Raw genomic sequence first — 26951 nt, forward strand, 5'->3', positions numbered from 1 at the left:
CAGTTTTTGAACCAAAAGAAAAAAAATGATTTCTTTTCATAAGTTAATGACCTTCCAGTCGGAACAGTTAACATTAAAATCTTATGGATGTAGAAGATAACCAAAATTAGGCAGTACTCATAGTGCATAGAATCTGTGATTTAAAAAGAAGTGAAATGTACAGTACAGATGTACTACATCCAGGTTTCAATTTTCTGTAGTGTAACAACAAATTAGAATATATTTGTATATATACAAATATACTTGTATATATTTGTATATATATAAATATACATATTTATATATATCTTCCGTAGTATATCACCCAAATTAGTATAGATAATTTAAATGAGCTAGTATCTAAATTTAAAATTTTTGCCCCATTTCCTAGCCCTAGGACTTGCAGAGTCCTTAATAATACTAACTTACTTGATTTTTCCCTGTTAGACTACCTCCTGAAGTTATTTGGTCCCAAAGTGATTAACTATCTGGGAAGAAAAGAAAGGAACTTGAAATAATTCACCTAGGTAGATAATTCCCAGCTGCAGAGAAACAGGGCTTAACATGTTCTCTCACATTTGTACTGAGCATAGCATGACCCAGAGATGAAACAAAGTGAAACCAGATAACCTAAAAACCTCCCCCTTCAGGATACAGGCTTTATTTAATAGCAGTAACCACACTCAGAACGCTAAAACACATTTTTTATCTTTTATACCCATGCAAGGTACATATTTCACATTGGTAGTGTTTCTGAAATCACTAAATTTTAATCTCTTTTATATAGGACATGCATGAGTATTGGCCATACTCAAAATAGTTTCTCAGTGAAAAGAATTAGTGTCAAACAATATCATATTCAAGAACCTTAATTAACTTTGGCAGTTCATGTGCATTGCATGTGACTCAAGCAAAAACTTAGATGGATGAATTATTATTTCAGTAAACTTTTACTTAGTGCGTAGAGTTTGCTAAGAATAAAAATGTGATAGGATCCTTGTCCTTCAAGAGTTCATGGACAGGGTTGGCACGGCATGTAACCGTTAACAAGCTATTTCATGAAAGTTAGTAGTGGTCTTGCACATTTATTTTAAAAATACACATACAGGGGCGCCTGGTGGCTCAGTGGGTTAAAGTTTCTGCCTTAGGCTCAGGTCATGATCCCAGGGTCCTGGAATCGAGCCCCACATAGGACTCTCTCCTCAGCAGGGAGCCTGCTTCCTTCCCCCCATCTCTCTCTGCCTGTCTCTCTGCCTACTTCTGATCTCTGTCAAATAAATAAATAAAATCTTAAAAAAAAAACTATTAGAAAAGAGTTAATGGTCATACTAAATTCTGAGCTCAAGGAAGCTAATTATGGGGATAATCAGCTTGTCCAGTCACATACCAGTTAGAATATTTACCCACACCACGTTTCCGTATGCAAATCAGCTGTTTGGACTGTAACTTAGTCTAACAAGGCATTTCAAAGATTTCCAAATGCCAATGTAAAGGGAAACTTCCAGTAAAATGTGTGCTGAATTCATCTTAATGAATGTGTATTTTTTTTTTAAGATTTTATTTATTTATTTGACAGACAGAGATCACAAGTAAGCAGAGAGGCAGGTGGGGGTGGGAGGAGGAGCAGGCTCTCTCTCTTTTTTTTTTTTTTTAAAGATTTTGTTACTTGATAGAGACACAGTGAGAGAGGGAACACAAGCAGGGGGAGTGGGAGAGGGAGAAGCAGGCTTCCCGCAGAGCAGGAAGCCCAATGTGGGGCTTGATCCCAGGACCCTGTGATCATAACCTGAGCTGAAGGCAGATACTTAATGACTGAGCCACCCAGGCACCCCTCTTTCTCTCTTTTTAAAATACTAATCCACTGAACTATATTAAAAATTTTTCTAGTAAGGCCTTCCTTATGATAAGTATGCTAAAGTTCCTGTTAGTTGAGGAGTAACAGTTTGGTGCCATCTTATGGTCATAAAGAAAATCCTGAAATACCTTGAGCATGTGCTCTCTTTTTATCACATCTGCATCAGGAAAAGCACAATATGAAACAACTTATGTGAGTCTTCTAAAATATTATCTTTGGAGCCATTTATAGCAGGCCCCAACCAAATAGATGATTGTAAAAAATGTTTGCTCGATAGGAGAGACATGACAAACTTTTACATATAAGCATTAATAAATAAATAATAAATAAATAAAACATGTTTTCATGTTTCTCACATGAATATGTGAGCATATTCTCACATGAATATGGTTATCTGATAGGATTGCATTAGAATTTATGACTCTATATAGGGAGCAGGTCTGGATGGCCCATGAATTAGCTAGATGTGTTGCAAATGAGTGAAACAGTTTATTTTAATACTTCCCTAAGTTGCCCACATGGGCTTTTGATTTAGTTTTGGTGTTGATAAGCTAAATCAGTCTGCTGCTGGATTTGTAAATAAAGTTATATTGGAAAACAGTTAAGTACATTAATTTATGTATTATTTTTCACTGCTTCATGCTACAACAGAAGTGAGTAGTTTTAATAGACCATATGGCTCACTAATCTAAAGTATTTACTTTCTGGCCGTTTACAGAATAAAGGTTGCCTACTCATATAGAAATTCAAAAAGAGGAAAATTGGCCAATGGATGGCATTCAGTGGACTAGAAGGGAAGTGACATCATTTTTCTCTACCTTCCAATCTCCCAGCAGGATGTTTCCTGGGATGGGTGCACTTGATACCACACTTAATGTCAGTGACTCCTCTAATTCTCCACTAGGGAGGAAGTCAGACAGTCTTAGTCTATTCTCAGAACATCATCATCAACAGCTGTTATCAGCCCCAGCTCATTACCAAGGCTCCTTGTTCTTATAGTGAGTGGGTAGAGTGTTCGGATCTGTTGTCCCATCTGAGTTGTGCTCCTTATTAAACACACAAGAGAAGTGTGGCCTTCCCTCTTATTGGCTGTTTCTTCCTAACACAAACACAGAAGCAAGTTTAATTTGAGTAGGCTTATTTATATTATCAATATATAGGGAAAACAAAGTTTAGTAATAGTAGAAACCAAAATACCCTGTCAACACAGTCTTAGGGAAGAATGTACTCTTGTATTTTCTCAGAACAGAATGTTCCAAACCAAAATACATTTGCATAGTATTTATCATATTTCTAAGGTAAAATTATGATACTATTTCTTAGTAGATTCCTCTGATAGTCTGCCTTTGTCAGATTTATCACTTTATGAAATAGATTATGGTTATTATTATAAGAAGGTCAGTTTCTTTAGTTTGTCTCTTAAGAAACAGTTCACGGGGTGCCCATGTGTCTCGGGTGGTTAAGCATCCACTCTTGGTTTTGGCTCAGGTCATGATCTCAGGGTTATGAGGTTGAGCCCCATGTCAGGTTCCATGCTCAGTGGAGAGTCTGCTTGAGATTCTCTCTCTCTTCCTCTGCCCCTCCCTCGGTACTCATTTGTTCTTGCTTGCTCTCTCTCTCAAATAAATAAAATCTTTAAAAAAAAAAACAGTTTGTATACATCATAAAGCTTGAGGGGCTACAGTACATTGTGATTGGAAACTTGGGCTTATGGATGTTACCATTCTCAGATTTCAACAACAAAGGCCCCCTACCTACTGTTTTTACCTCTTATTTTCCATAGTTTCTTGTGACAAGACAAGGGAACATCAGAAGCTTGCTCTCTTGATGCCATCCTTCCTAGAGGCATCAACTACTACCTCTCTGATTATGAAATAGTACATCGTACTCATTGGAGAAGTTTTTAAGAGGAAGAGGAAAACACTTTATAATCTCAACACCCAAAGTAACCTAGGCTTTGGACACATGTTTCCACTTAAATGCCTAAGGTATTTCTAACTTAACATATCCACAACAGAACCCCTAGATCCCCCAACTTCCCAACTACACCTCATAGTATGCAAATGAGTGACAACTGAATAGGAAATCTGAAGACAGGGTTCCTGCCAGTATTTTATAAAGGCATAAAAATGCTGTATAACCATAGCAATTTTAGCAATAATTTATAGCAGTTCTCAATGGCACATTTACAAACACCATTTTTTCAGATATAATAAGTATTTACCCAAAAAAAAGCTGACAGCTCAGAGAAAGTTCTTTTAAACCTGGATTAATCTACATAGCCCCTCCTCTGTCATGAAATCAGTTTGTTGTTCTGTACCCATGTTAGGAAGCATTGAGATAATGGAAAGTAGACTTTCTGTTTCTTGTGTCAACATCCTTTGATTTATTCTCCCATAATGTGTAATACAGATGAATCAGGAAGATATGAGGAGAGTAATGTTCAGATAGACACATGGCAGTTTTTCAAAAAGAAACAGCACCTCAGTTAATCCTCCAAAAAGCACCAATTATATTAAAAACATAGAAAAGTTTTCCTAATCTTGTATGCTAGCTCACATGATGGCATAATTTTTTCACAAATGGTTCAGTCTTATAAATGATCAAAAACCCAATGTTGATACATTCTTATCAGCTTTTTTTTTAAACGAAAACATTCCTAGGTGTTCCCCGATCCTGATGACAATGAGTTATATTATACACAGAAATCTGCCAAGTGTCTCCAAAGTCATACTGAGAAAATTAATTAAAAATACATATGTATACATGTGTATGTATATGGGTGTACATGTACACATACTTATACACACAAATATATAAATATTGAAAGATTTTGTTATTTTAACCAATTACCTAAGATGTTATCAAGACTAGTTTGAGTAAAAGTGATTGCATGTGCATTGCCACATTTGTGTGAAATTTGATTTTTCTCCCTGAAAACTGTATCCAGTGAAACAAGCTGGAAATGCTTTTTCCATGTATTACCTTATCCATCTGTTTCTCCTATTTTAACAGACTGGTACATGGCCTGGTGCAGTCATGCTTTTGAATGTTTAAAAACATTCTTCCTCAGCACGAGGTCCTCATCTTAGGATTTTTATAGTTGGATGAACTTGAGTGTTAGTGAATTTCAGACCTGGAAAGAAATGCCAAAGCAGCTTACCATATATGGTTCAGAAAGCTGTTGCTGAAAGTGGGGAGGCATCTTTTTAATACATCTTCCCAAAATAAGTAGTATTTAATTTCAAATTGATACCAGGTGCAGAATCATTTTCAGCTGTCTTGACTGAAGTGCATCAATGTATGTAAGACCTTAATGCGATATATACCAAGTACCCTATATCCACCTCACTAAAAAAATAAAAGGTCAAGATGTTTGGAGTCAGGTACTAGGGAGAGTTGTCCTTTTACAGAAGTGAAATTGTTTCTGCTTACTGTGGGGGTGACTACTTTCTCGGTGCTGCTCTGGGTTCCTGGAGTGCCTGCTGGCCAAATAACATATGCTATAGAGTGCTACCCGGGGAACTCTGGAAATCTCACCAAGGGGAAAAACTCACTTTGGCCTCCTTAGGATTATAGGGTAAGGCTAGGATATAACCCTGGTAGTTGCAGGAAAAGAAATTCTTAGAAAGCGGTCATATCTGCTATTAATTTTTTCTTTTGTTAAACATATCCAGGGCTCGTTCAAATTGGGTTTTAAAGACAACATAGAAAATTCTTTGATAACAAGAAAAAAGGGGCACAAGTATCCACAGGGATAGTTCCTTCTGGGCTTTTTTCATTATTTTCCGAGGTTGAGCTTGGCTGCCTATTCACATTCTCTTGGCACTTCTCCTTTTAGTGTGGCTTCAGCCAGACAACTCTGCTGAAGTTGCTTTAAGGTTTTCACGTTCTTGTCCTCCCATTAGCCATATTTGGTAGTGTTGATCTCCTTGCCTTTGCAAAATTTCTGCCATTAGCTCTCGAAGCCACTGGTGTCATGGTGCTTTGATCTTTCTGCTCAACCCCCTCTCACTCTTTCTCAGATCCCTCGCTTTGCTCTTGGTCTTCTTGTGTGGATGTCACAATAATGGCTGGCATTCCTCACGTTTCTAGTGCCAGCCACTGGGTGAAGTAACTTAAAAGTATATGTCATTTTGTCTTTAACAGTTTGAACTATTTTAATCCCTGTTTTACAGATAGGGTAACTGAGGCATCATCATTAATTCATTTATACACAAAAGAAGAAAAGATAATTCTAAGACCTTTCTATTTATCAAGGTCTTTATCTTTTTTTTTTTGTTTGTTTTGTTTTCTTTAAGATTTTATGTATTTGTCAGAGAGAATGAGAGCAAGCACAAGCAGGGAGAGCAGCAGACAGAGGGAGAAGCAGGCTCCCTGCTGAGCGAAGAGCCTGATGCAGGACTTCATCCCAGGACCCTGGGATCATGACCTGAGCTGAAGGCAGACGCTTAATGCACTGAGCCACACAGGCGCCCCAATTTATTCAGTTAAAAAAAAACTGTCCAGAGTCCCTTTGGTACTTAAAACTAATTCAAGACTTACATTTGCAAAACCTCGGGTAGCCTTTCATTAGCTAGAATTGAATCAGAAAGAGCAAGACCTAAAGGCTTGATTAAAAACGGGAAACAAATTTTCCAAATAGAATATGGAGTGTGTAACATTCTTCTTCTACAGAGGTGTTTCCATTTCCCCTGTATCTCATCTGAATTACATCGCTATCTCTTAAAGCCAAATCTTGTGATTTAACCTGTCCTCAGCCTCGTGACTACTGTCACTTTATTGTAGTGTTCAGTCTGCTCTTTGCCATTTGTGGCTGAGAGATTGCTTCATAAAATGTTCTTATTTCATTGTGTTTTGTCTCCCCCAAGTAGCTTATATGATTTTGGGGTTCAGGTATTATGTCGTATTTCTTTGGTAAACCCCTCAGATACCTTGTGGAGTGCTTATGATCTCTGATTTATACATCTAGAAGATCTATAATGTAGTGGGGTAACTCCTTAATTATCAGAGAGTAAGAGTTAATGGACATTATTAGATTTTAACTGCTTCACTGCAAGGCAGTGAATTCATTTCAAGTGAATGGCCCTGATTGCAGTGGTTAGAGAAGGGAACCTGACCTCAGTGTCTACTGAAGGAGGGCCCCTTTGCTTGAAAAACTTTTAATGAAAAAGATGAGTGATAGAATTCAGTTGACTTTTATTTAAACTCTAGCCCATATACTCTTCAGATTGGTGTCTACCACACCAGTTGCCAAGGTGGAAATAGAAATGGTTTTTCATGCAAGGTTGGTGGTTTGCAAAAGCAGTATTGATGATAAAGCCCAGAAATAGGACATTCATACTGGTATAATTTCCAGATTGGCTCCCAAATGTAGGAATCGAGAAAAAGAGAATTTTGATATAACAGCGGACTTAATGTGCTTGTAGTCCCCGTTAGGTCTACTGTTTTCTGGAAAAACACATATCAAAAATAGAGCATGTGACTGTTTTTGATTCTTCTATGAATAACGATCTCTTCAGAGACATAAAAAGAACTTTAGTACAGAGCCACATGCACTCATCCTAAAATTAAACAATAATTTCCTAATTTTAAGAACTTTTTATTTGAAACAGAAACCAGTCTTTAGAGCTGAAAACTTTAGGAACAAGTAGGATTGTGCTTTTTGCCAGTCAACACTTGGAAGGTGTATATGAAACACTGGCTGATGCTGGGCTTACTCCCCTAAGAGTATACTTTTCACTAGGAAGGTAGAAAGACTTGTTGGCTAGATGTTAGAAACTGAACATAGGCCTGTTCAAAATGGTAGCTTAAAACCATGTTTAGGGTTCTCACTGATGGAATATACCAGTAAGAGAGTACAGAAGAAAGGAAGAACACCATTTGTATGAATGCAAATAAAGGTTGGGAATCTACCTCCAGATCTCTAGATCTTGCCCAATTGGATTCATTCCACTTGCTTACTTTCAAGTTCTTTATTTGGAACTGGCCAGCACCTTCACAATTCTATTTTTATTTATAATTTTAGCAGCCTCTAGTTAATGTTCCAGAGCAGTGCCTTTCAAAGTCTTTTGACTGCAATCCACAGTAAGAAGTACATTTTGCATAACTATTGAATATATGATATGCATGTCTGATGATTTCCACTTAAAAAAATGCTGGTTGTGACTCATTAATTTCAGATCCCATTAATGAGTTAATACCTGCAGTAGAACAAATGGCCTAAGATTCTGGTATTGCTGCATATATCACTAATCTTTTAATTTCTTCATAGCGTTTCCTCTTTCTCTTCTAGATCTAGGAGCTCAGGATGCTATTTCTTAATTTGTTGGAGACATTACAGTTTCAACTTCTGCTTTAAAACCTGGAGCATGTAAAGTGTTCCTAAGCCTGCCGTGGTCTCATTTTCCTAGTACTTAAAGGTGTTTACTTTGTGTCTGGCACCCTCACTTTTCTAAGGCCTCAGGCCTTTCAGAATAAAGGATGAAGAGGAAGCAGTTGAAGGGAAAAAAAAATGTTTTGAAATAATAACCCCACTTCTGCTTATAGGAAATAATTGAAGTAGGAATTCCATTCTTTTTGGAAACATAGCTGGCTGAATTGCTGCAGTGGAAAGGTTATAGACTTATTATTAACTTCCTGAAATGGAACATAAGAAGTACAAACATGCTTTCAAATGTGTTTAAGAAAATACAGAAGTTTCTTAAATCAGGTTGTGTTTATTAAAAGCAGAATACAAAATACCTTGGGATTCAAAGGTTGCCTCTTACAAAATTTATTCCCTAACAGATTCTGAATAAAACAATTAATCATTTCAAGGGAGGTAACAAAAGTTTTAACAATGATACATCTGGTTGCAGGCTGAGTTTATTCAAGCTCTGAGACCTCAATTTGTTCCTCCAAATTTTCAGCCATTAATAGCCCAAAACGATTGCTTCCCTCATAACAGCATCTAGTGTCTGAGGTGGTTCCCATTCTGTTCTTTGACCAGCTGGTACCATGTTTCTTTTGTCTTCTTTTTTTTGAATTTGATTTACCCTTTGGAAGGAATAATTCAGCAGGGGCATATGACCTTATGGCATTGAACAGATGTTCGTATAGTTGCTTTGCCTCAGGGCACATGCTCAGGAGACTTTCCACAGAAGTTGATGTTAGCAGTTGTCGGCATAGTCCATGCACCAGGCTTCCACTATACAGTCTGTTCAACGGGAGAGAAAAACAGAGTGTTGGTAAAGCATAGGTTCATTGCAGCGATAATGGTCATTAACATGGCTTCAACAAATGCAGCTAAACAATGAGAACTCTTCTTGCTTCTTTATTATTAAAATAACTTAAAAAAAATACAAAAACTCTGTTCCTTGAAGGAAGATCTGAGTTGTTATTACAAACTTGGCTGGTGATACTTAAAAACTTTTTACCAACAAATGATAGATGCTTGCTGGGTCTGCAACTAGCCAAAAGTTGAGCAGGCCTCTTAACACTTCAAAGAAAAGGAATTAAAAATGTCTGATAAACCAAACAGGCAGTCTGTTGAAATATGAGAAAATTTAGTGGCAGCACTTGCAAGTTCACTGATTCACTTGCACTGAAAACCTACTTCAGAAATACAAGATGGGATTAACTGGAAGCCACAAATTTAATATATAACTTAATGTCAGAGTTGATTCACTGGTGCCTTAGCAACTGATCAGTGTAAGATCATCATTTAATAAACTCTAGTAATGCTGAGATGCAAGAAGAGTCCTGCTGAAATCATCATGAGGAGAACTGTTTGGTCCTGTTTTTCTCTGTTCTGTTGTAAAGGGATATATGGTAGCTAGAGAGGATCCAGTCAAGAATGACCTAAATTATTTAAGGAAAGGGCATAAAGAATCCACAAGTCAAAGTCCAATTAATCTTACTGGTAGAAGGTTCTAGGAGTAGCTCAGCTATTAGGATCTATTAACACTATTAACACTAGGGATCTATTAACACTATTTACTGTTTAGGAAGCTTTAGACCTTAAAACATTTGAAGTCATACCAGTATATTTTATACACCTCCATTCATGTATCACTCAATTTATTTGACAAATATTTGAGTACTTACTATATGTTAGGCCCTGGGGCTACAAAAGTAAATAAAATAGCTAAGTCTCTGTCCTCACAGACCTTACATTCAAGTGGGGAGAGACAAAGCACATCTATAATCCCAGCTCCATTTGCTAACAATCTCCCCTTTATCTTCCTCTCTCCCTCTGGGATCTCCTGGATGGACAATCACCAGGATGTCCCAATCCAGTGAATGTAGCACTTTTTCACTGGCCCACACCCTACTGCTATCCTTTCTTTCTTACCCAGCTTCAACTCCATAGTCCAACACATCATCACTTCCTGGCATACAGGTTGCCTCTCCCTTCTTCATACTTACCTGGCAAAACAAAAACCCTAGATAAAGTTCACTGAAGCATCTTAGTCATCTCACTAGAATTAAAAAGCTCCATGACAACAGAGATTTTAAAAAATTTGTTTTGTTCACTACACTCTAGCACACGGGCTTAATAAATATTTGAACGAATATGTGAACAGTTTGCCAAGTAGTAAGAAATGCAATTTACAAAAGTCCAAAAGAGTAATAGGACTAGAGTGACTGGAAGTAGAGAATAATATCCCAGAACGGTAATCAGAAGAAGCTTCTATAAAGTGATATTTGAACAAAGACCTGAGAGAAATGAAGGAACAACTTATATCCTACCAACTGCCTCTTTTCTTACTTTACGGGGCAGTTTTTAAATCTTTGATCTAATCATGGGTACTTTTTGGGAGTATGGAACAAAATTAATATTTCTCCTTTTTCCAGCTCTTTAGCTATAATGGTGATCCAAGACCAATTATACTAAGATTAATTTTTAAAACATAACTTACGTGCTTTAAGTATAAATAAAAGTATTTACTTCTGTGTGCAGCCATCTGAACTAGTTTCCCGTGGTGCTTACCGAGTTAGGTCTGGTTCCGGGAGAGGAGTGGACAGCAGCTGATTGAGATACATCCCCATCTGCAGACAGCACTGCCACTGACAGAAGATGTGAGCTGTGTCTAAGTCCAGTCTCGTGCCCGGCCGTGTCTGCTCCTTCACTCTCTGGAACTCTTCATACAACATCCTAGCACCAACCTCCCGCAGCTCTTCCTTATCTAGACAAAGAAACAACCCAAGGGCAGTATTTCCAAAAACACTGTATAGCTTGTAATTTTCTCTATATACAGAACTTTGAATTCCATAAAGAAAAAAAAAATTAGTTTAAATAACCAAAATGCTTTTCTCTTCTGGCTCTTTACTATTTTAACATCAGTGTAAAAGCCTTGCTGTATAAATTGAAATATTTATACTGAAATGCCTTTTTAATGATGACCTAACTATTCAACCCCAAATTATTTATTTTTTTTCCCTTAAAATAACATCTCTTCCACTGGTTTACTACCTAACCTTAAACACCTCTGCATCTGAACTCTCCAAACCCTAAATCTGTCTCTCTGAAAAATACAAATTACTATTAAACGTAATTCTCTTCACTGTTCTTGTTCACTAAATTTCCTTCTATGGAGGCCTGCCTCTATGCTACAGTGCACTTAACACAGCCTCTGTGTTCAAAGCACACTAACTTCTGCTTTGTGGGAGGAAAACAAAAGCATGACTCAAGGAGAATATGGTCAGTCATCTACATCACACAGTAGAGGATAAGAGGCAAGAAGCAACAACCCTAGGCAAGGAAGAGTGCTCTGTGTGTTCAACTGTAAGCTTCTGCACGTTTGCTTGTGTGGGGGCGTGCAAAATGACACTGGACCAACTTGAAAGTAATAAAAAGGAGGCCCACCTTTTACCAATTAGCGAGCAGCAAGGCACTGAGCCTGCCTGGGTGCAGGGTCCACAATTCCTAAAAGAAAAGAAACAGACCCTTGACGTGCCCCTTCTGCTGGACTCAGGTAAAAACTCACAGGCTTGTGCCCTGAGAATGTTCTTAAATGACAGAAAACCAACAGTGGGCCTTAACTTGTTTTGCATTAAGTTGGCTGTCCTAAAACAACAACAGTCTCTTCTGACAACAACTCTCACACTTGGGAGTCCTGGAATCTAGACTGATTCATTCTCATTTAACTTATTTTTAAAAGTAAACTCCAGTGTAGCACTGTCCACCAGAACTTTCAGCAACGATGAACTGTTCTGGATCTGTGCTGTCGAATTCAGCCTGTAGCCATATGTGGCTACTGAGCACTTAAATGTGCCTGGTTGTCAAGGAGAAGCTGGTGTTGTTTTTTTTTTTTTTTAAAGATTTATTTATTTATTTGACAGACAGAGATCACAAGTAGGCAGAGAGAGAGGAGGAAGCAGGCTCCCTGCTGAGCAGAGAGCCCGATGCGGGGCTCGATCCCAGGACCCTGAGATCATGACCTGAGCTGAAGGCAGAGGCTTTAACCCACTGAGCCACCCAGGCACCCCAAGGAGAAGCTGGTTTTAATTTAAATAGCCACATGTGACTAGTGGCCATTAGATTAGATATTAGCACTGTTCTGGAGTGTGATAATGATTATACATGTTTAGATAAAGTGTTAACAGCATTCATAATCTTTTAAAGGGAGTAATTCCACTGGAGAATTGAAGTGCTTCAATGCATTCTCACTTATTTCACCTGATACTTAAATGCAGTTGAAACTGCCTTAAAGTGTATTTCTGTAATAGAAAAGTTACTATTTCTAGCATCACTAACACACTAATTGAAACTTACAGTGGAGAAGAAATAATAAAACAGCACAAGCATGAATGTTTATTATGACTGTAGGTATTCAGAAGTTTCACCGACCAGACTATTTTAAATCCATTTCTAGTGATGATGTTGCCGCTGTATTGATAGGGCCAGGTTACACGGAAGACAGAATGTAACTGGCACATTATACATTCTGACTTCAGAGATTAAAGCATTAGGTGCCACAGAGCAGGTGGGATTCCGCAGTATCAGCACATCCTAACTGCTGGGCCGTTGTCAAGCTGTGTAGCACAGAGCCTGGCACATACAAGTGCTCAGAAACATCTGCCAATGAATGGATGATACTTTAGTCCCTCTATTCCTAAGTTTTGGATATAACTGATGTGAGGGAATAATCCAAGAATATTTTTTCGCTTGTTTAAACTTGTATTACATGCAAGTAACATGCAAATATTTACTCCTGGAATTTCCAGATACCTACCAGGGCTGGTTATTATGGCATGCAAGGGCCCCATCAGCATCCCTAGCAGTAAGGCCTGGAGGTGATGCAGCTTTGCCTTGGACTCTGTGTGCTGCAACCAGTAGCAACTGACAGAAATGGGCAGCTTCAGTGAAGAAGGAATTGGTTCCAGGATGGTCTGTTTCACCTTCAGGGTGTCTAACAGAAGTATCTGCCGTTTGGCCAAGGAGAGCTGAAAATACATACCAAACATCCTGCAAGTTACTTTGGGAATGTCTTTATTGTTTTTCTAGTATGAAAACACTTTAATGCAAATGTATTGCTCTGTCAGTTTCTTATCTTCCTGGGGAAAGAAATCAGCCACCGGGTGCTTAATAAATATGGTTGTATGGATATATTGTCTACCCTCACTACACAGCCCTTACTCATGTCATTCTATCTTCTATGTCGGCTGGTGAACATCTTCAGTGGATATATCACTTGGGAAGCTTGTTAAAAAATTCAGTTTTCAGGTCCCAGCCCCTAAATTTTGATTCAATAAATCTGAGAGGAACCCAGGAATCTGCATTTTAACTATTCTGCTTTGAGAAACAAAGATCTATATTTAGCCCTACTCTTACTTGCCAGTGAATATTCAGTCCCCACCTTCTTCATGATGCCATTACCGATCACCTCTAGAAGGCAAACTTAGATTTTATGTACCCTTTGTGGCATATCAGACAAGCTTCTGTTTGTTTGGGTCCTGTCTCCTGTCCCTGCCCAGGTGAATGTTTTATTATCTTTTTGTTTTCCCACACAGGGACTGTTGCAGGGTAGCTGCTTGTAGGTGAGACATATAGTCAAGGGAGATGGGAATATTTAAGGAGTACCTCACCGCTTGCAGTAACACACCACACTCACTTCTACGCCATGTGTTAGAGTGCCCTTCAAATAAAAGGGAGTTAACAGCTATGAGGATTTCAGACTTCTTGAAATAACTTTACCTTAATGGATCTTAAGAACCATAAGGGACCTTCTAGGTCACATACTTCTAAAATAAGGACATTAGGACTATTAAAAGGGCACCTTCAGAAGAACTTTATGATCAAACTTAGAGAAAAAAACCGTTGTATTCCTAGTGTCAACGTGCAGCCAGAAAAGTATTTTTCTTAACTTTCTGAAAGGATGAAAATTGCTCAGCATCTTAAAAACAGGTTTGTCATCAGTGTGTTGACAGCTGGGAATGGACATGTTAACCTTGAAATACAACACATCATAATTGACAAAATCGTTTCATCACTGATGCAGAGAGTATTAAATATAATTTATAAACATGGGTTTAAGATTTTGATACTGGTAAACTTCTTAAAATTAGAACTATGCAAAATGCTCTACAGTGTAATCAATCACTCTTATGGGAAGTAGCGATTAATAAACAAAAACTCTATGATCTCAATGGGTAGGAAAATGCACCAAGTAAAGCTAAGGAAATACATGAATTCTTTTCTGACCTATAACTGCTCTGCTCATAGCCCTTAAATCTGGTTAACTTTTATCCCATGTGACAAGTCTGAAAGCACAAGCCTGTAGAAAATCCTACAGAGAAACAGAGACACCCAGAGAGAGGCTGGTCCTGGCACTGTCTTACTCCCAGAGAATAGTCCACTTCCATCTCACCTTATGATTAACCTCCCATTGCTTAGCTTGAGTGGAGCTCTATCCACTGCAACTAACATAACCAAAATGGAAACTATGTGGTTACTGTGGGAATTAAGTAACTATAAAGTTTCTATTACAACAGCTGGCACAAAGCAGATAACTGTCACAAAATTTCTATTCATATTGTGCATTTGTCTTTGGAATCACATTTGCACCTGATACCATTTAGAATTATCATGGGCTAATGAGAGTTAGCAATAATGAGCTAAGTGCAGAACTGATGAGTTTATGCCTAGGGAAAGCTAAAAGATCTCACCATACAGAAAGTGAACTTAAAATTTTACCCTGTTTTGAATATAGGTAAGTGATGAGAACACTTATCATCTCCACTTAGCAAGAAGGATAATCAGCATGCTACACTCACTGGCTCAACTGGATTTTTATATGGGGGAAAATGTGCCCTGATCCTTATGTCACACCATACACAGAAAAATCAGTTGCAGACAGATCATAGACCTAAATATGAAAGGCAAAAAAAAAAAAGTCATGACCTTGAAGTAGACTAATTTTCTAAGTAGGTCACGGAAGTGATAATCATAAATAATAAATTTAAGCTGGACTATATTAAGAACTTCTGTTCATCAAAACATATTAGAATGAAAAGAACCTACAGAATTTGAGAATCTGTTTACATGTTATTTGACACAGGACACATATACAGAAATAAAAAGCCAAAAGAAAAATGGGCAAAAGACTTTGAACAAAAAATTATGTAACAATACCCAAATGGCCAATTGACACATAAAAGGTGCTCAAAAATAAGTCATCAGAAAAATGCAAATTTAACATCCACCAAATTGGCTAAAATGATGCCACCATACAAACATCAGAATAGCTAAAACTTAAAGGATAAAAAACACAAAGTGTCAGGAGAGGTGTAAATTAAGAGGAACCCTCATAAACTGCTGGTGGGAATTAATTGGTTAAACCACCTTGGAAGTCCATTTGACAATCTGTCTTATAAACTGAACACACGCATATCTTCTAACAATTCCACTCCTAGTGGTATATGCAATAGAAATGTGTCCCTATTTTCAGCAAATGATGTGCACCAGAATGCTCATAGCCCTATTCATAATTGCCCAAACTGCAAACTACCCAAATGCCCATCAACTGCAAAATGGAAAAATCAATTGTGGTATATTCCCACACAGCTATGAGATATAAATGATCAAGAGCTTCCCACAGTGATGTGAGTCTCATAAACATCAAGTGAAAAAAAGAAGCCCAATGAGAGAATTCCTATTCTATGATCCCATTTTTATAAGATAAAAAAAGTTAAAACTTTTCAATGTTATTACAGGTCTGGATAGTGATTACCAGAGAGGGGAGAGAGGGGCTGCTCAAACCAGACATTAGGCAAAACTACTGGGGTGCTGATGAACGTTCTTTACAGGGTAGCGTTGATTGGTAACAATTCATCAGGCTGTACAATCGTCTGTGTACTTTGCTCTGTGTACACACTCAGGGAGGGATGAACTGCAAAGTGGCAAGGGGAAACTTTTAGGATTGTGTCATACATTCATTATTTTAGTTTGCAAGATGGATTCACAGATGGAAACACACTTTAAATATGGGCACTTCCCTGTACAGCACTTCTCAATAAAGCCATAAAAAAGTTTTAAAAACTCTCCATCACAGCACCATTTATGTTGTGAGGAGAAATGTAATTTTAGCAAAATATCATCATTTAGAATGTTGCTAATTTGCTCATATGGGAAAAGTTTTAATAAATCCCTTCTGTTTGGAATTTGACCTATGCTCAACTTTCTACTTCTGTCACCCTGGAAATGTGATAAAGTTAGTTTTAACTTAGCATGGTAAAAATAACTCTTGTAAAATTGCATCTAGGTTTGTATAAGTGAACTGTAAACCCAAATGAGGACATCATATCGTGGGGCTTCCTTGAGCATAGTGACCTATAATTAGGCATGGCCCTTGCAGGGGGCCCGGAAGCTATGTTTATGGAATTGTTACAAAAAAGGAGGGGGAAGGAGGCCAGTGAGACCTTTTCTTTTTTTGAGATATAATTCACATGTTATAAATTCACTCTTCTATTTACTTTTATTTATTTATAATTTTACTTTTATTATGTTCAGTTAGCCACTGTATAGTACAGCATTAGTTTTTCATGTAGTGTTCAATGATTCATTAGTTGCATATAACAACCAGTCCTCATCACATGTGCCCTCCTTAATGCCCTCACCCTGTTACTTTACTCCCCAACCCCCCCCCCGCAATTTTAATATATTTATAAGCTTGTGCAAGCATCACTAATTCCAGAACATTTCAGCACCCCTTAAAGAAACACATCACATGAACAGTCATTCCTCATTGCTAAGGAGGCACTGATACCCACCTGATGTGGATCTCATTTCCTCGTGCCTGAGCAGGCACTAATGGGGAAATTAAAGAATTTAGTGCCTAGCCAACAGTGTAGGCCAGCTACTGGCATTGCTACATTTCAGTCTGGATAATGCCTTGTTCCTGGGAGGGGCTGTCTGGTGCATTTTAAGATGTTTAGCAGCATGCTTGGCCCCTTCCCACTGATGCCAGTAGCAACACTCCTCCTTCCCCTAACTACCTAGGTAGTGATAATCAAAAGTGTCTCCAGACACTGCCAAATGTCCCCTGTGGGAGGTAGGAGGACAAATCATCCCACTGGAGAACCAGTGGTGTAGACTGTTGGAAAAACTCCCACAGGAAAGGAAAGCCTGATTCAAACCTGCTGGGAAGCTATGGTTGCTGTCCTATAGGCTTGAGTAGACTGGTACCAGGAATGGTCTATGAGAGTCTCATGAATCTGAACATTAGTTGAATTTAAGAAAACTCTCATTGCCACTACAATTGGCATTTTAAGTTTATCTGCACTTAACTGTAACTTTGTGTTAGCATAAGCAGTTTCATACTTATTTATAATTTTTTGAGAGGGAGAGTGAGCCCAAGGAAAGGTGTGAGGGGGAGGGGCAGGCTCCATGTGCAGCGCAGAGCCCTTCTTGGGGCTCGATCTCAGGACCCTGAGATCATCACCTGGGCTGAAATCAAGAGCCAGATGCTTAACTGAGTCACCTAGTTGGCCCTCTATTTATAATTTTTAATATATTTATGTAATATTACAAACAATAAACACTGGGATCCATAAATTATTTTTTATTTTGAAAAGTGGATTGCTCAGAGTGTTACTCAGGTTTAAACAACACTGAGTTAGGCTAAGAGTCATATTTTCAATATCAAACTAATCATTATGATGTCATAAACCTAAAGCCTAAAAAAAAGAGGTCCTCATTGATAAAAATGAAAAATTAGACCCAAGCAAGCATCAGTATTAATCTTAATTGAAATCTGATGCAATCTAAGATATTCATCATGCCTTTGATCAATATCTTCAAGGCACACTTCTTTTTGCAGCTCAGAATTTTTTCCTTTTCCTTGTCTTCTAAAGTCACATGACCCCAATTTATTAATAGCTAGTATCAACAGAATAGCAGTAATAACTGCAAAATAACACAGAATACCGAAGTAGAATGGAAATGGCAGATCTGGGGCTAAAAGACCTGGGTTTGAGTCCTAACACTGCAACTCTCTGGCTGACATATCACACAATAACCTACTTTGAGTCCTAGTTTTGTCTGCTATGAAATGGGGGGACTAGAGCAACCAACGTCATTTGGTTATATTAAGAGAGGGAATATGCATGAAAGCACTTTTTAACCTGTAAAGTACTTAACAAAAATTAGATTAGCGTTACAAACACTTACCTCAGTCAATTTGCTTAAGTCCGCATGATCCTTGGGCAGTGCTACTGCATTAACAATCGATGTTTTGATATTTTTATTAATCCTTTCCACTTCGCTGAAAGCTAGAGGCTGAGAAGGCAATGCCTTCCAGGACATATTTTCCAGATGTGGAGAGGCATTCAAAAGAAGCCCATAGATCATTTGCCGAATGGGCAGAGATACTCTGTGGGCATTCGGTTGCTGCATATTTTCCACCTGTGTGTGAAGAATGGTCCTTCTTAGCACCAAAGCATCGCTGATGAAAGGAGACAGCTGGCCTTTGGCCAAAGCCACTAATACCCACTCTGGTAAGTCCAGATTCAGGGCGGCTGGGCAGGCGTAAGTACCATGCTGGAAAAAGTCCTGCAGCTTCACCTGAGATTGCTGGTATTCTTCCATGGAACAGCAGAGAATTTCCTTAACATTTTCACGATCCTTTTTCGGGAGATATTTCAGAACATTATCGAGTGCTTCAGCAGTGTCGGCAAAATGAGATAACCAATTCAGAAGTCCCAAAACTCGGTGGTGTCTCCTCCCCTTAGAACTGGTAGCTCCAAGAGGAAGACATACTTTACTTAAGAATGTCTCTATGATGGGCAGATTAATATGATCATTTCCACATAGCACCGCAAAGAGAGGTAGCAGAGCTTTATTCATATTGCTGAAGTGATGGCAGAGTGCATCAAGGGAAAAGCACTTGGCAGGGATATAGCAGTCTTGTGTGCCTTTGATAGTGTTCACATTTCTCCACTGAAAGCTATTCAATGGGCAAAACCCAGTTTTTAAGTCAAAGATGCAAAAGTCACTATCTGATGATAACACAGGGCAATTCCAATGATTAGCCAGTGTCATAATGTCCCTATCTGCTTCTGAAAAGCACTGGACAAAACACACCTGTAGCTTGATCAAAACCTGAATGAACACTTCCCGGATGAGTAAAGGACACACATACCCACCCCCACCAACAGAAAGGGAATGAGCCATCTGGATCTTTTCTCTTGCTCGATCCTTTAAAGTTTTAAGCTTTTTATCGGAAATGTCACATCCTCCATCTAATACAACATATGGACAGATATTACAAACAAACAGTGATTCAAAGAATTTTTGTGCAACATCTGCAAAAGAATCATAGTCCCCTCCATACCGAAGTTCCAAGTTTGAGCTGAAGCAGAGCCGATGGAAGAGAGCATAGCCATCAATGACGATTTTTGTGTCTCGCATCTTCAAATCAGTGAAGAACTCATTACTATGATCTTCCACAAAACTCATTAGTCCTCGAATACCCATGATGACTGAAGAATTTAAAACAACAGAACACACTTTCAATTGATACTGTTTACTGGGGACCAAGTCATCATTTCCAGTACGAAAAACCAACAGCAAATGTTATGAACAGTTCTTTAAACAGCACATATTAGGGGTTAGCATCTCAATTCTTACCTAGAGGCTCAGGCAGCACCAGCTAGCTGAGTGCATTCTCATTTTCTTTTGCTTTCCCCATGTGTGATAAGGCACAAATGCAATGGTTTCATGGAGTTTGATCTCTAGATAGGAATGGAGGCTGTTGATTTTAAAAGAAAATCAGTTAAAGCCCATTACTGACATACTAACAAAGACTACTGTGGATTCTGATAGTGAGATAGGTAACAGTCACCATTTTACAACACAGATTATTTGTGTAGGGTCAAAATAAAAAGTCCTAAGCTATAAAAATGATACCCTCCTCAATCTCATAATAAATCAGAGAGCACTTGGCTTCAGTTAACTAAAGTATGTAGGGTCAATGATACGCAACCAGTTTTTCTTTATTGACAGTCTGGGAATTTCTTTTAGGCCTTGGCTTGTTGTTGGGCCCAGCTTAACTGGCATAGTTTGAGTAAGGAAAATTACTGCTTCATGAGCATGGGGGACTTAACTCTCCAGTTTCACCCTGACCACAGGCTCTTTCCATCTTCTTGTCTTTGCTTATCCGGTTCAGTACCAGGAAAATCGTTCCTTATCTGGCTCACTTAAGTCACAGCATATGTGTTACTAGCTTTTCCTTTCGCCTCATGCTCCAGTATGGCTTAGTATGGCACTGTCTTTATTTAAAACCACGAAATTTTGTCAACCATGGATTTCTAATGCATTAATTTTGGTTTTTAAATATATTGCATTAAAATATATTTACCTTGATTACAGACTTTTGGGGCACCCTCTTGCATTTTGCGCGCCACTCAATTCACCCTAATTTTAGCCCTACCCTCAGCACTTTATCCGGCATAGCAGTCATTTATTTATGTCTTGCAAAGCTTTGCGTGCTGGATAGGAGAAAGGCTCACAGAAGGTCTGATGTTAGTCGTCAAACACAGGCCTTTATACATCACGCTACCACAACCCTCACAGCTCGTTACCCCGACCAGAAGAGGAGCCCACCTGCATCTTCCTCCCAGGGCACCAGCCCTTCCATTAAAAGACTGCCCCTGCTTGAAATGGCCGCACGTGAGAGTCCCACCTTAAGAGCGGGAACCGGAAGTCTCCGCGTATGACGTCACTCGGTTCCTCGAATCCAGTGATGCCAGGCTGCGCCGGGGGCCCAGGCTCTCCTGGGCCTGCAGGCACGATGTCCCTAAAGGCGGGCCGGGAACTAAGCTCCGAAATGGCGGCTGTCAGGGTAGGAAAGCCAGGCGGATCAGGCCTGATCGTCTTTCTCCGCCCACTTGGGTCGGTGCACACTTCCGCCTCGGAGACCGGCTCCGTGCAGCCTGGCTCCGGCTTCCCAGGATGCCCCGCGCCGTCTCCCTGGCAACGGCGCCCAACAACTATGCGGGGAGGTCTTGGAGCTCTGCCGCGCTGCTGCACCTACGTGAGACTTGCCCAACTTACGTCCCAGTTACGGGTGGGACTGTTGGCATGCCGCTTCTCCGCCCTCGACTCCGAAAGGTATGCGCTCCTCGGGGTGTGCCGGGCTCCCCGAAGCCGGGAAAAGTGATGGCTTCAGGCTGCCCCAGCTGGGATCCACGTCCGTGGGCCTCCGTACCCGCGATCTCTTCACTTCTCTCAGCTCCTTACCTCCCGGATCTGCTCCAGTCTCCGGAGAAGCGTGTTGCTGGCGCCTCCTCCACATACGTTAACCCGCTTGGCGAAAGTGTAATTTTTAAAACAAAGTTGAGGCAAGGAATGTTCGTTTGACCTTTAAAGTTAGCGTTCTACTTTAGCAGAATCTGGTGTCCAGTCTGCTTCCTCTCGTTTATTATTACCAGGGAAGAGAACTACTGACTTCAACCTGTGATAAACACTCTCCCTCCCTCCCTGGCCTTTTGCCCCAACCAGGCTAGTTTTACCTCAAAGGGTCAGTTTGCAGGAGGTAATCTCTCACCTTTCTCACGGTTCCCATCCAACTTTCTAAATCTTCTCTTCCCTCTTCTCACCACTCCCCTCGCCCCCTGCACCCCCCCCCCCCCCCGCCTCCCCCGCCTTGGGCAACAGTCGGCCTGCTGGACTCTTGTTTGCCTTAAGAAAATTTATTGAACACCTGCTCTATGACAGGAGCCAAGGATACAAAAGATAAGGTGTGTTCCTGGCGCTCAACTTCATTCACAACCTTCTTGAGGTGGGGGCGAGGCAACATTGACAACCGAACAGATGTTCTGGAATCTAGGACGTTCTGGAATCTAGACGGCAGGGGACCTACTAGGGTTGCTCTGTGGTTGCACAGAAGAGATGAATGGGATCGATGGCCTAAAGGTGGACTGGGGAAGGGGATTGCAGGGCTGAGTCTGGGAACCTAGTCCCGAAGTACTCTGTGGTCCAGGCCAGACTGCTTAGGCGACATGGCTGGGTTTAAAAGCTCATTTACAAATAGGAGCCATTGGGAAATTGGATTCTCAGAACTGTTCTGTCCTTCACTAAACACTAAACACTTCCCTAAAATACGGAAAATTACTGGGTGATCTGAAGGGTTCTTTTCAGTTGAGAAGCCTGTGAGTCCATATATTTTTCTTAACACCTTAATTTGGCCAGAAAGTAGCACTTTTATGGGAGCACAGAAAGCAAACAAAATATACATCTGGAGGCCTGCTCTTTAGTTGTTTTTGCAGTAGTAGACTTCACAAATGTTTTCTGTGATCTTGATAATCTGACGTAATTTTTTATTTATTCAGGGATTTTGGGGTATGGGCTCCAGCTTTGAAGTTTCAACGCAAGAGTAATGTTGTATGAGCACTGAGCCACCAGATGATTTGGTTTCTTTCTTCCTTTTTTTTTTTTTTTTTTTTTTGGATTTTATTTTTAAGTAATCTCCACACCCAACATGGGGCTCAAACCCACAACCCCAAGATCAAGAGTGGTGTGCTGTACCCATTGAACCAGCACAACTCCCCTCTTTTTAATTGTTTTTTTGGTTTTTTTTTTTTTGTTTGTTTTTTTAAAGCTCATTACTAGAATACTTCTCACTGGCATCCAGTAAAACTTAACTGATCAATGCATTATTTAAAGAAGAAAAATGCTGTAAATGGACATTTACTGTTTATGTTCTAATCCAGGGATTTTTGTATTTGTCACCACTATGTGAAGTTTGTTGATCATAAACCCCAAACTACACAGATAGCATCTTGTTTTATCATTAAACATACTAAGTTTTTGTCTTATAGCTTTGGAATGAAAACTTGACTCCAAGGCATAGACAGTCTTCAATTTAAAATCATGTTTTTTTAGATTTTTAAACAAAATCCACTTTTCATGATAACTAACAAAACATTTTACATTTTGATGAAGTAAAAGTGATTTTGCTAGGCATACAATCATATAAAACAGTTCTACTTTTCATAATCCTGCTGTACATTTATAGTTCCTTGAGGAACTATAACACATTTATATTTAGCTATCATTAAAATACAATTTATGGTTTGAACTGCATTTGTGATACTTCTTGTTTCCAATCCAGAGAGATTACTTTATACACAGTGTATATAATAACTTCAGAAACTGGACCAGAATTTGTTTAGGATGGGAAAAAAACTTATTCTGAAGTCTTTATTCTTCTTCACATCTATTCTAATAAATGCAAATACCATGGTTTAATGTCTACAGGAAAAAAAATTCTATGCTGACTTCTAGTTTAATCCTAACTCACTATTTGTTAATCAAAATAGACATAAGGTGGGAAGAATTACAAAAAGAGTGATGCAAATGTATAAATTTAAGGAAATTATAATGTTCTTATATTTGGATTTTTTTTTAAGCAGTAGGTGGGGAGTATAAATCTTAAACAGATTGTTTAATTCTAACTCACTTTTGCCATATTTAGCTGTCTTCTACTAGAATCTGCTAGTATCACTATCTTTCAACATTTTTCTCTCAAGTCATTAAATGTGATGTCATTGAATCCACTATTCAAGGTGCAGGTATTAATGTCAAAAACTGACACTTATTGTTAGGAATACTTGAGCATTCTTTGTACCTGATCTCTGGTCTTTTCACTTTTAAGGGGTTGACCAACACTACTTGGATGTATTTGGCCCATCTTCTAGGAGACTTGAATGTTAAATTTCTATAAACAAATAATCCAGTTCTCTCTTGTTTGGAGCAATGCTGAAATTCCAAGAGGCTGCTAAGTGTGTGAATGGATCAATAGCCATTTCTACTTATCCGAAGACCTTGATTGCAAGAAGATATGTCCTTGAACAAAAACTTGGTAGTGGAAGTTTTGGAACTGTCTATCTGGTTTCAGACAAGAAAGCAAAACAAGGAGAGGAATTGTAAGTAAAAATACTTCATACAAATTTTGAGTTGGATGCCCTGTATGCATAGCTCTTAGCTGATTAAGAACATGGAGTACCATTTGCTCTTTGCATTTAGGATTCTAAGAATTTAGTAAGTGATAGAAAAGCTTCTTGAATGGTGTCTTAAGATAAGATTTTTACAGGTATGTCAGCAGGTGAGTGAAGTACCTAAATGACCTAGAATAGGGAAATGGGGTAGATGAAGTGAAAATATCATTTTTATGCATACCAGAATCTCAATTACAACATTGCTTCCACTTAACTTGATTGGAACTTCTTGAATGAGAAAGTAAGAATTGTTTATAATGATGGCAATTTTAGAAATGTTATGAAATGCAAATAAATGGTAATTCACGCTTGAGGTGAATAGGGTGTACTAAGGGAAATATGGCATTAGGGTTTTTTTTTTTCTTCTTCTATGAAGGAATTTTTCTAAATCTGTAGTCATACAGCTCTCAAGTTAGACATTTAAACCAAACACAGGCTTCATCTAAAATTAGCTTAATAATATTGAGGACCCTCTTGTTACTTCCTTTTCTTTGATTTTGTTCAGACCCTTAAACTTTCATGGTAGAGAAAAACTCATAGTGCTGTTGGATGGTATGTCTGTTAAAGGTAATGATGAATCTTCCTTTCTAGCTTGAAGTTGTTTGAATTTGCTACAGTGAAAAGTTAGTTAGAACTGAAGTTCAGATGAGAAACTTATATATCAGAAACACAGGAAAAAGAGAAAGCAGAAGGAAGAATGATCCAGGACATCAGCCCTTAACTCCAGAAGAACAGACTTCCATCCCATAATCTATTCTTTTTTTTTTAGAATTTTTGAGGCTACTCTAAATTCTTTGAGCTTTTGCCCATTAGACTTAAAATGAGTGTGATAGACATTTTCTACTTCTTAATATTACATAGGAATTATAAAGGCAAATGTTGATGCTACTATTTTATTTTCAAAATCAACTTTTTAAATGGTCTCTATGTCTAGAATTTTAAGAAGTAATTATCTAGAATTTGTAGTTTTCAATAAATTCCTACATGAAGAATGGTGACAGCGCTAGCACTTCTCTGGTGTCCTTAGAGCATCCTTCATGGCTCCTATCAAAAAGAATTATTTTCCGTAAATCCTAGAGGTATGATACCAGCCATGTAGAACAGGATGATAAATTTCTGAAAATTACTAGAGCACCTTTATGGAAACATTGAGAGTGAGACCTAAATCTGACCCAGAACTAGTAAAAATCACATTGTAAATGATGTGGGACTACGAGCAAACAGTCAAGAAAGAATTCTTGAGACATTTTCAGTGCAAAAAGGTGCTTTTATTATAGCACAGGGATAGGACCCATGGGCAGAAAGAGCTTCACTTTTACTGTATGAGACTGGTGGTTATATGGTTAGTGTTCAAGGGGGAGGGGATGTGCAGGGAGTATTAGATCATAAATGTTTTCTTCAAATTTTTAATTGTTAAACTACTTTTGCAAGATTTCTCTGGTGCTTATCATTCAGCTTGATATTAATCATCAGTGAGATAAACAGGCAGTCATGAGACCCTTTATAAGAATGTAGCAACCAGTATGTATTTGATCCTTATCGGAACTATGCAGGCTATAGATCAGCCTTCTGGGCTAAAGGTGAACATTTTTCTGCTTCTATCCCTGATCATAAAGACTATATCAATTTTGGTTTCTTCAGTGAGTAAGGAATGTGAAGAATTTTAAGAGAATTCACAGGAGGGCTAAAAAGTTGAACAAAGGGACGTAAAATAATATATATGAAGACCAAACTTGAAAGCTTCAGACTTGAGATGATGGGTGAGTAAAGTGTGTAGGTGTTGGGGAGCAGAGGGAGAGAAATGAGAGAGGAAGGGGCTGGTTGGTTGGGAAGTGATTCGTCAATAACTTCTTGCACTTGCACTACTAGTCTGAAAACACCTAAATTAAGCTGAATATGTCAGATGAAGCCTAGATGTGTGGAATGAATCCAACAGTGAGGATAACTGACAAGTTATTTAATACCAGAAAGTCTAGTGTAGAATCATTCTCATCAGAATTTCTGTAACATATTATATATAGGCTACATTCAGCCTTCAGATGTGTTTTGTTTGGCCTGTTGATTATTGTTTCTTTTTTAGTCTAAGTTAATTGCCACTATTTAAAAATGGACAATCTCATAAAAATAGAACTTTTCATTTCTCTTGGGGGAGAAAAACAAACCAAAAGATTTGGTCACATTTGCTAACATATGGGCTGGAGGTGGGTAGCAGCCGCCCCCGCCTTAGTTAGACCCTGTGCCCTTTACTTAGCCATGTGCTGCCACTCTTCACTGTGTCTTCACACAGCTGTATCACACCTTTCTACTACCTGCCTGTCTTTGCAGACATTTGATTTTAGATCAATTGATTTTAGAACTCTCTGCTAAAATCATGAAGAATCATGGCTATGGCTGCTCCCAAAATTCTAGAATGGTTGAAGGAAGGCTGTAACTTGTTATAGTGAAGACCACAGGACCACATGCTTTGGAGGTGAACAGGTCAAGATATAAAGCCAATCTTATTCTTTTTTTTTTTTTTTAAAGATTTTATTTATTTATTTGACAGGCAGAGATCACCAGTAGGCAGAGAGGCAGGCAGAGAGAGAGAGAGAGAGAGAGGAGGAAGCAGGCTCTCTGCTCCACAGGGAGCCTGCTT

General features: G+C 38.7%; 2 protein-coding genes across 7 annotated transcripts in view; one reads left to right on the plus strand and one right to left on the minus strand.

The window, feature by feature from the left end:
• Positions 1 to 8533: 8533 nt before the first annotated feature.
• Positions 8534 to 21158, minus strand: LOC111154933 (asteroid homolog 1). Of its 5 annotated transcripts, none has more exons than XM_022514891.1 (6): positions 21001 to 21158; positions 19947 to 20067; positions 18489 to 19798; positions 13054 to 13264; positions 10809 to 11004; positions 8534 to 9032 (listed from the first exon to the last, which is right to left on the minus strand). In XM_022514891.1, exons 3-6 carry the CDS (start codon positions 19791 to 19793, stop codon positions 8702 to 8704), a joined length of 2043 nt encoding a protein of 680 aa, XP_022370599.1. In that variant the 5' UTR covers positions 19794 to 19798; positions 19947 to 20067; positions 21001 to 21158; the 3' UTR covers positions 8534 to 8701. The 5 variants fall into 5 exon arrangements, 4 of the variants coding, with proteins under 4 accessions (XP_022370599.1, XP_022370601.1, XP_022370600.1 ...); XM_022514893.1 differs by lacking the exon at positions 21001 to 21158 and adding an exon at positions 20922 to 20979; XM_022514892.1 differs by lacking the exon at positions 21001 to 21158 and adding an exon at positions 20677 to 20861.
• A 136-nt stretch (positions 21159 to 21294) lies between these two features.
• Positions 21295 to 26951, plus strand: part of LOC111155059 (NIMA related kinase 11) — a 241177-nt gene continuing 235520 nt past the window's right edge. The window contains exons 1-2 of one of the 2 annotated variants that reach the window (XM_022515086.1): positions 21295 to 21428; positions 23974 to 24244. In XM_022515086.1, the coding sequence (XP_022370794.1) occupies positions 24075 to 24244 (170 nt within the window). In that variant the 5' untranslated portion in view covers positions 21295 to 21428; positions 23974 to 24074. Of the gene's footprint in view, positions 21429 to 23973; positions 24245 to 26951 lie in introns of those variants that run through there. The other variant, XM_022515087.1, reaches the window with a different exon arrangement.

This window comes from Enhydra lutris, unplaced genomic scaffold (assembly GCF_002288905.1).
Source record: "Enhydra lutris kenyoni isolate GAN:26980312 unplaced genomic scaffold, ASM228890v2 scaffoldscaffold39, whole genome shotgun sequence".
In the NCBI taxonomy this organism is placed as follows: Eukaryota; Metazoa; Chordata; class Mammalia; order Carnivora; family Mustelidae; genus Enhydra; species Enhydra lutris.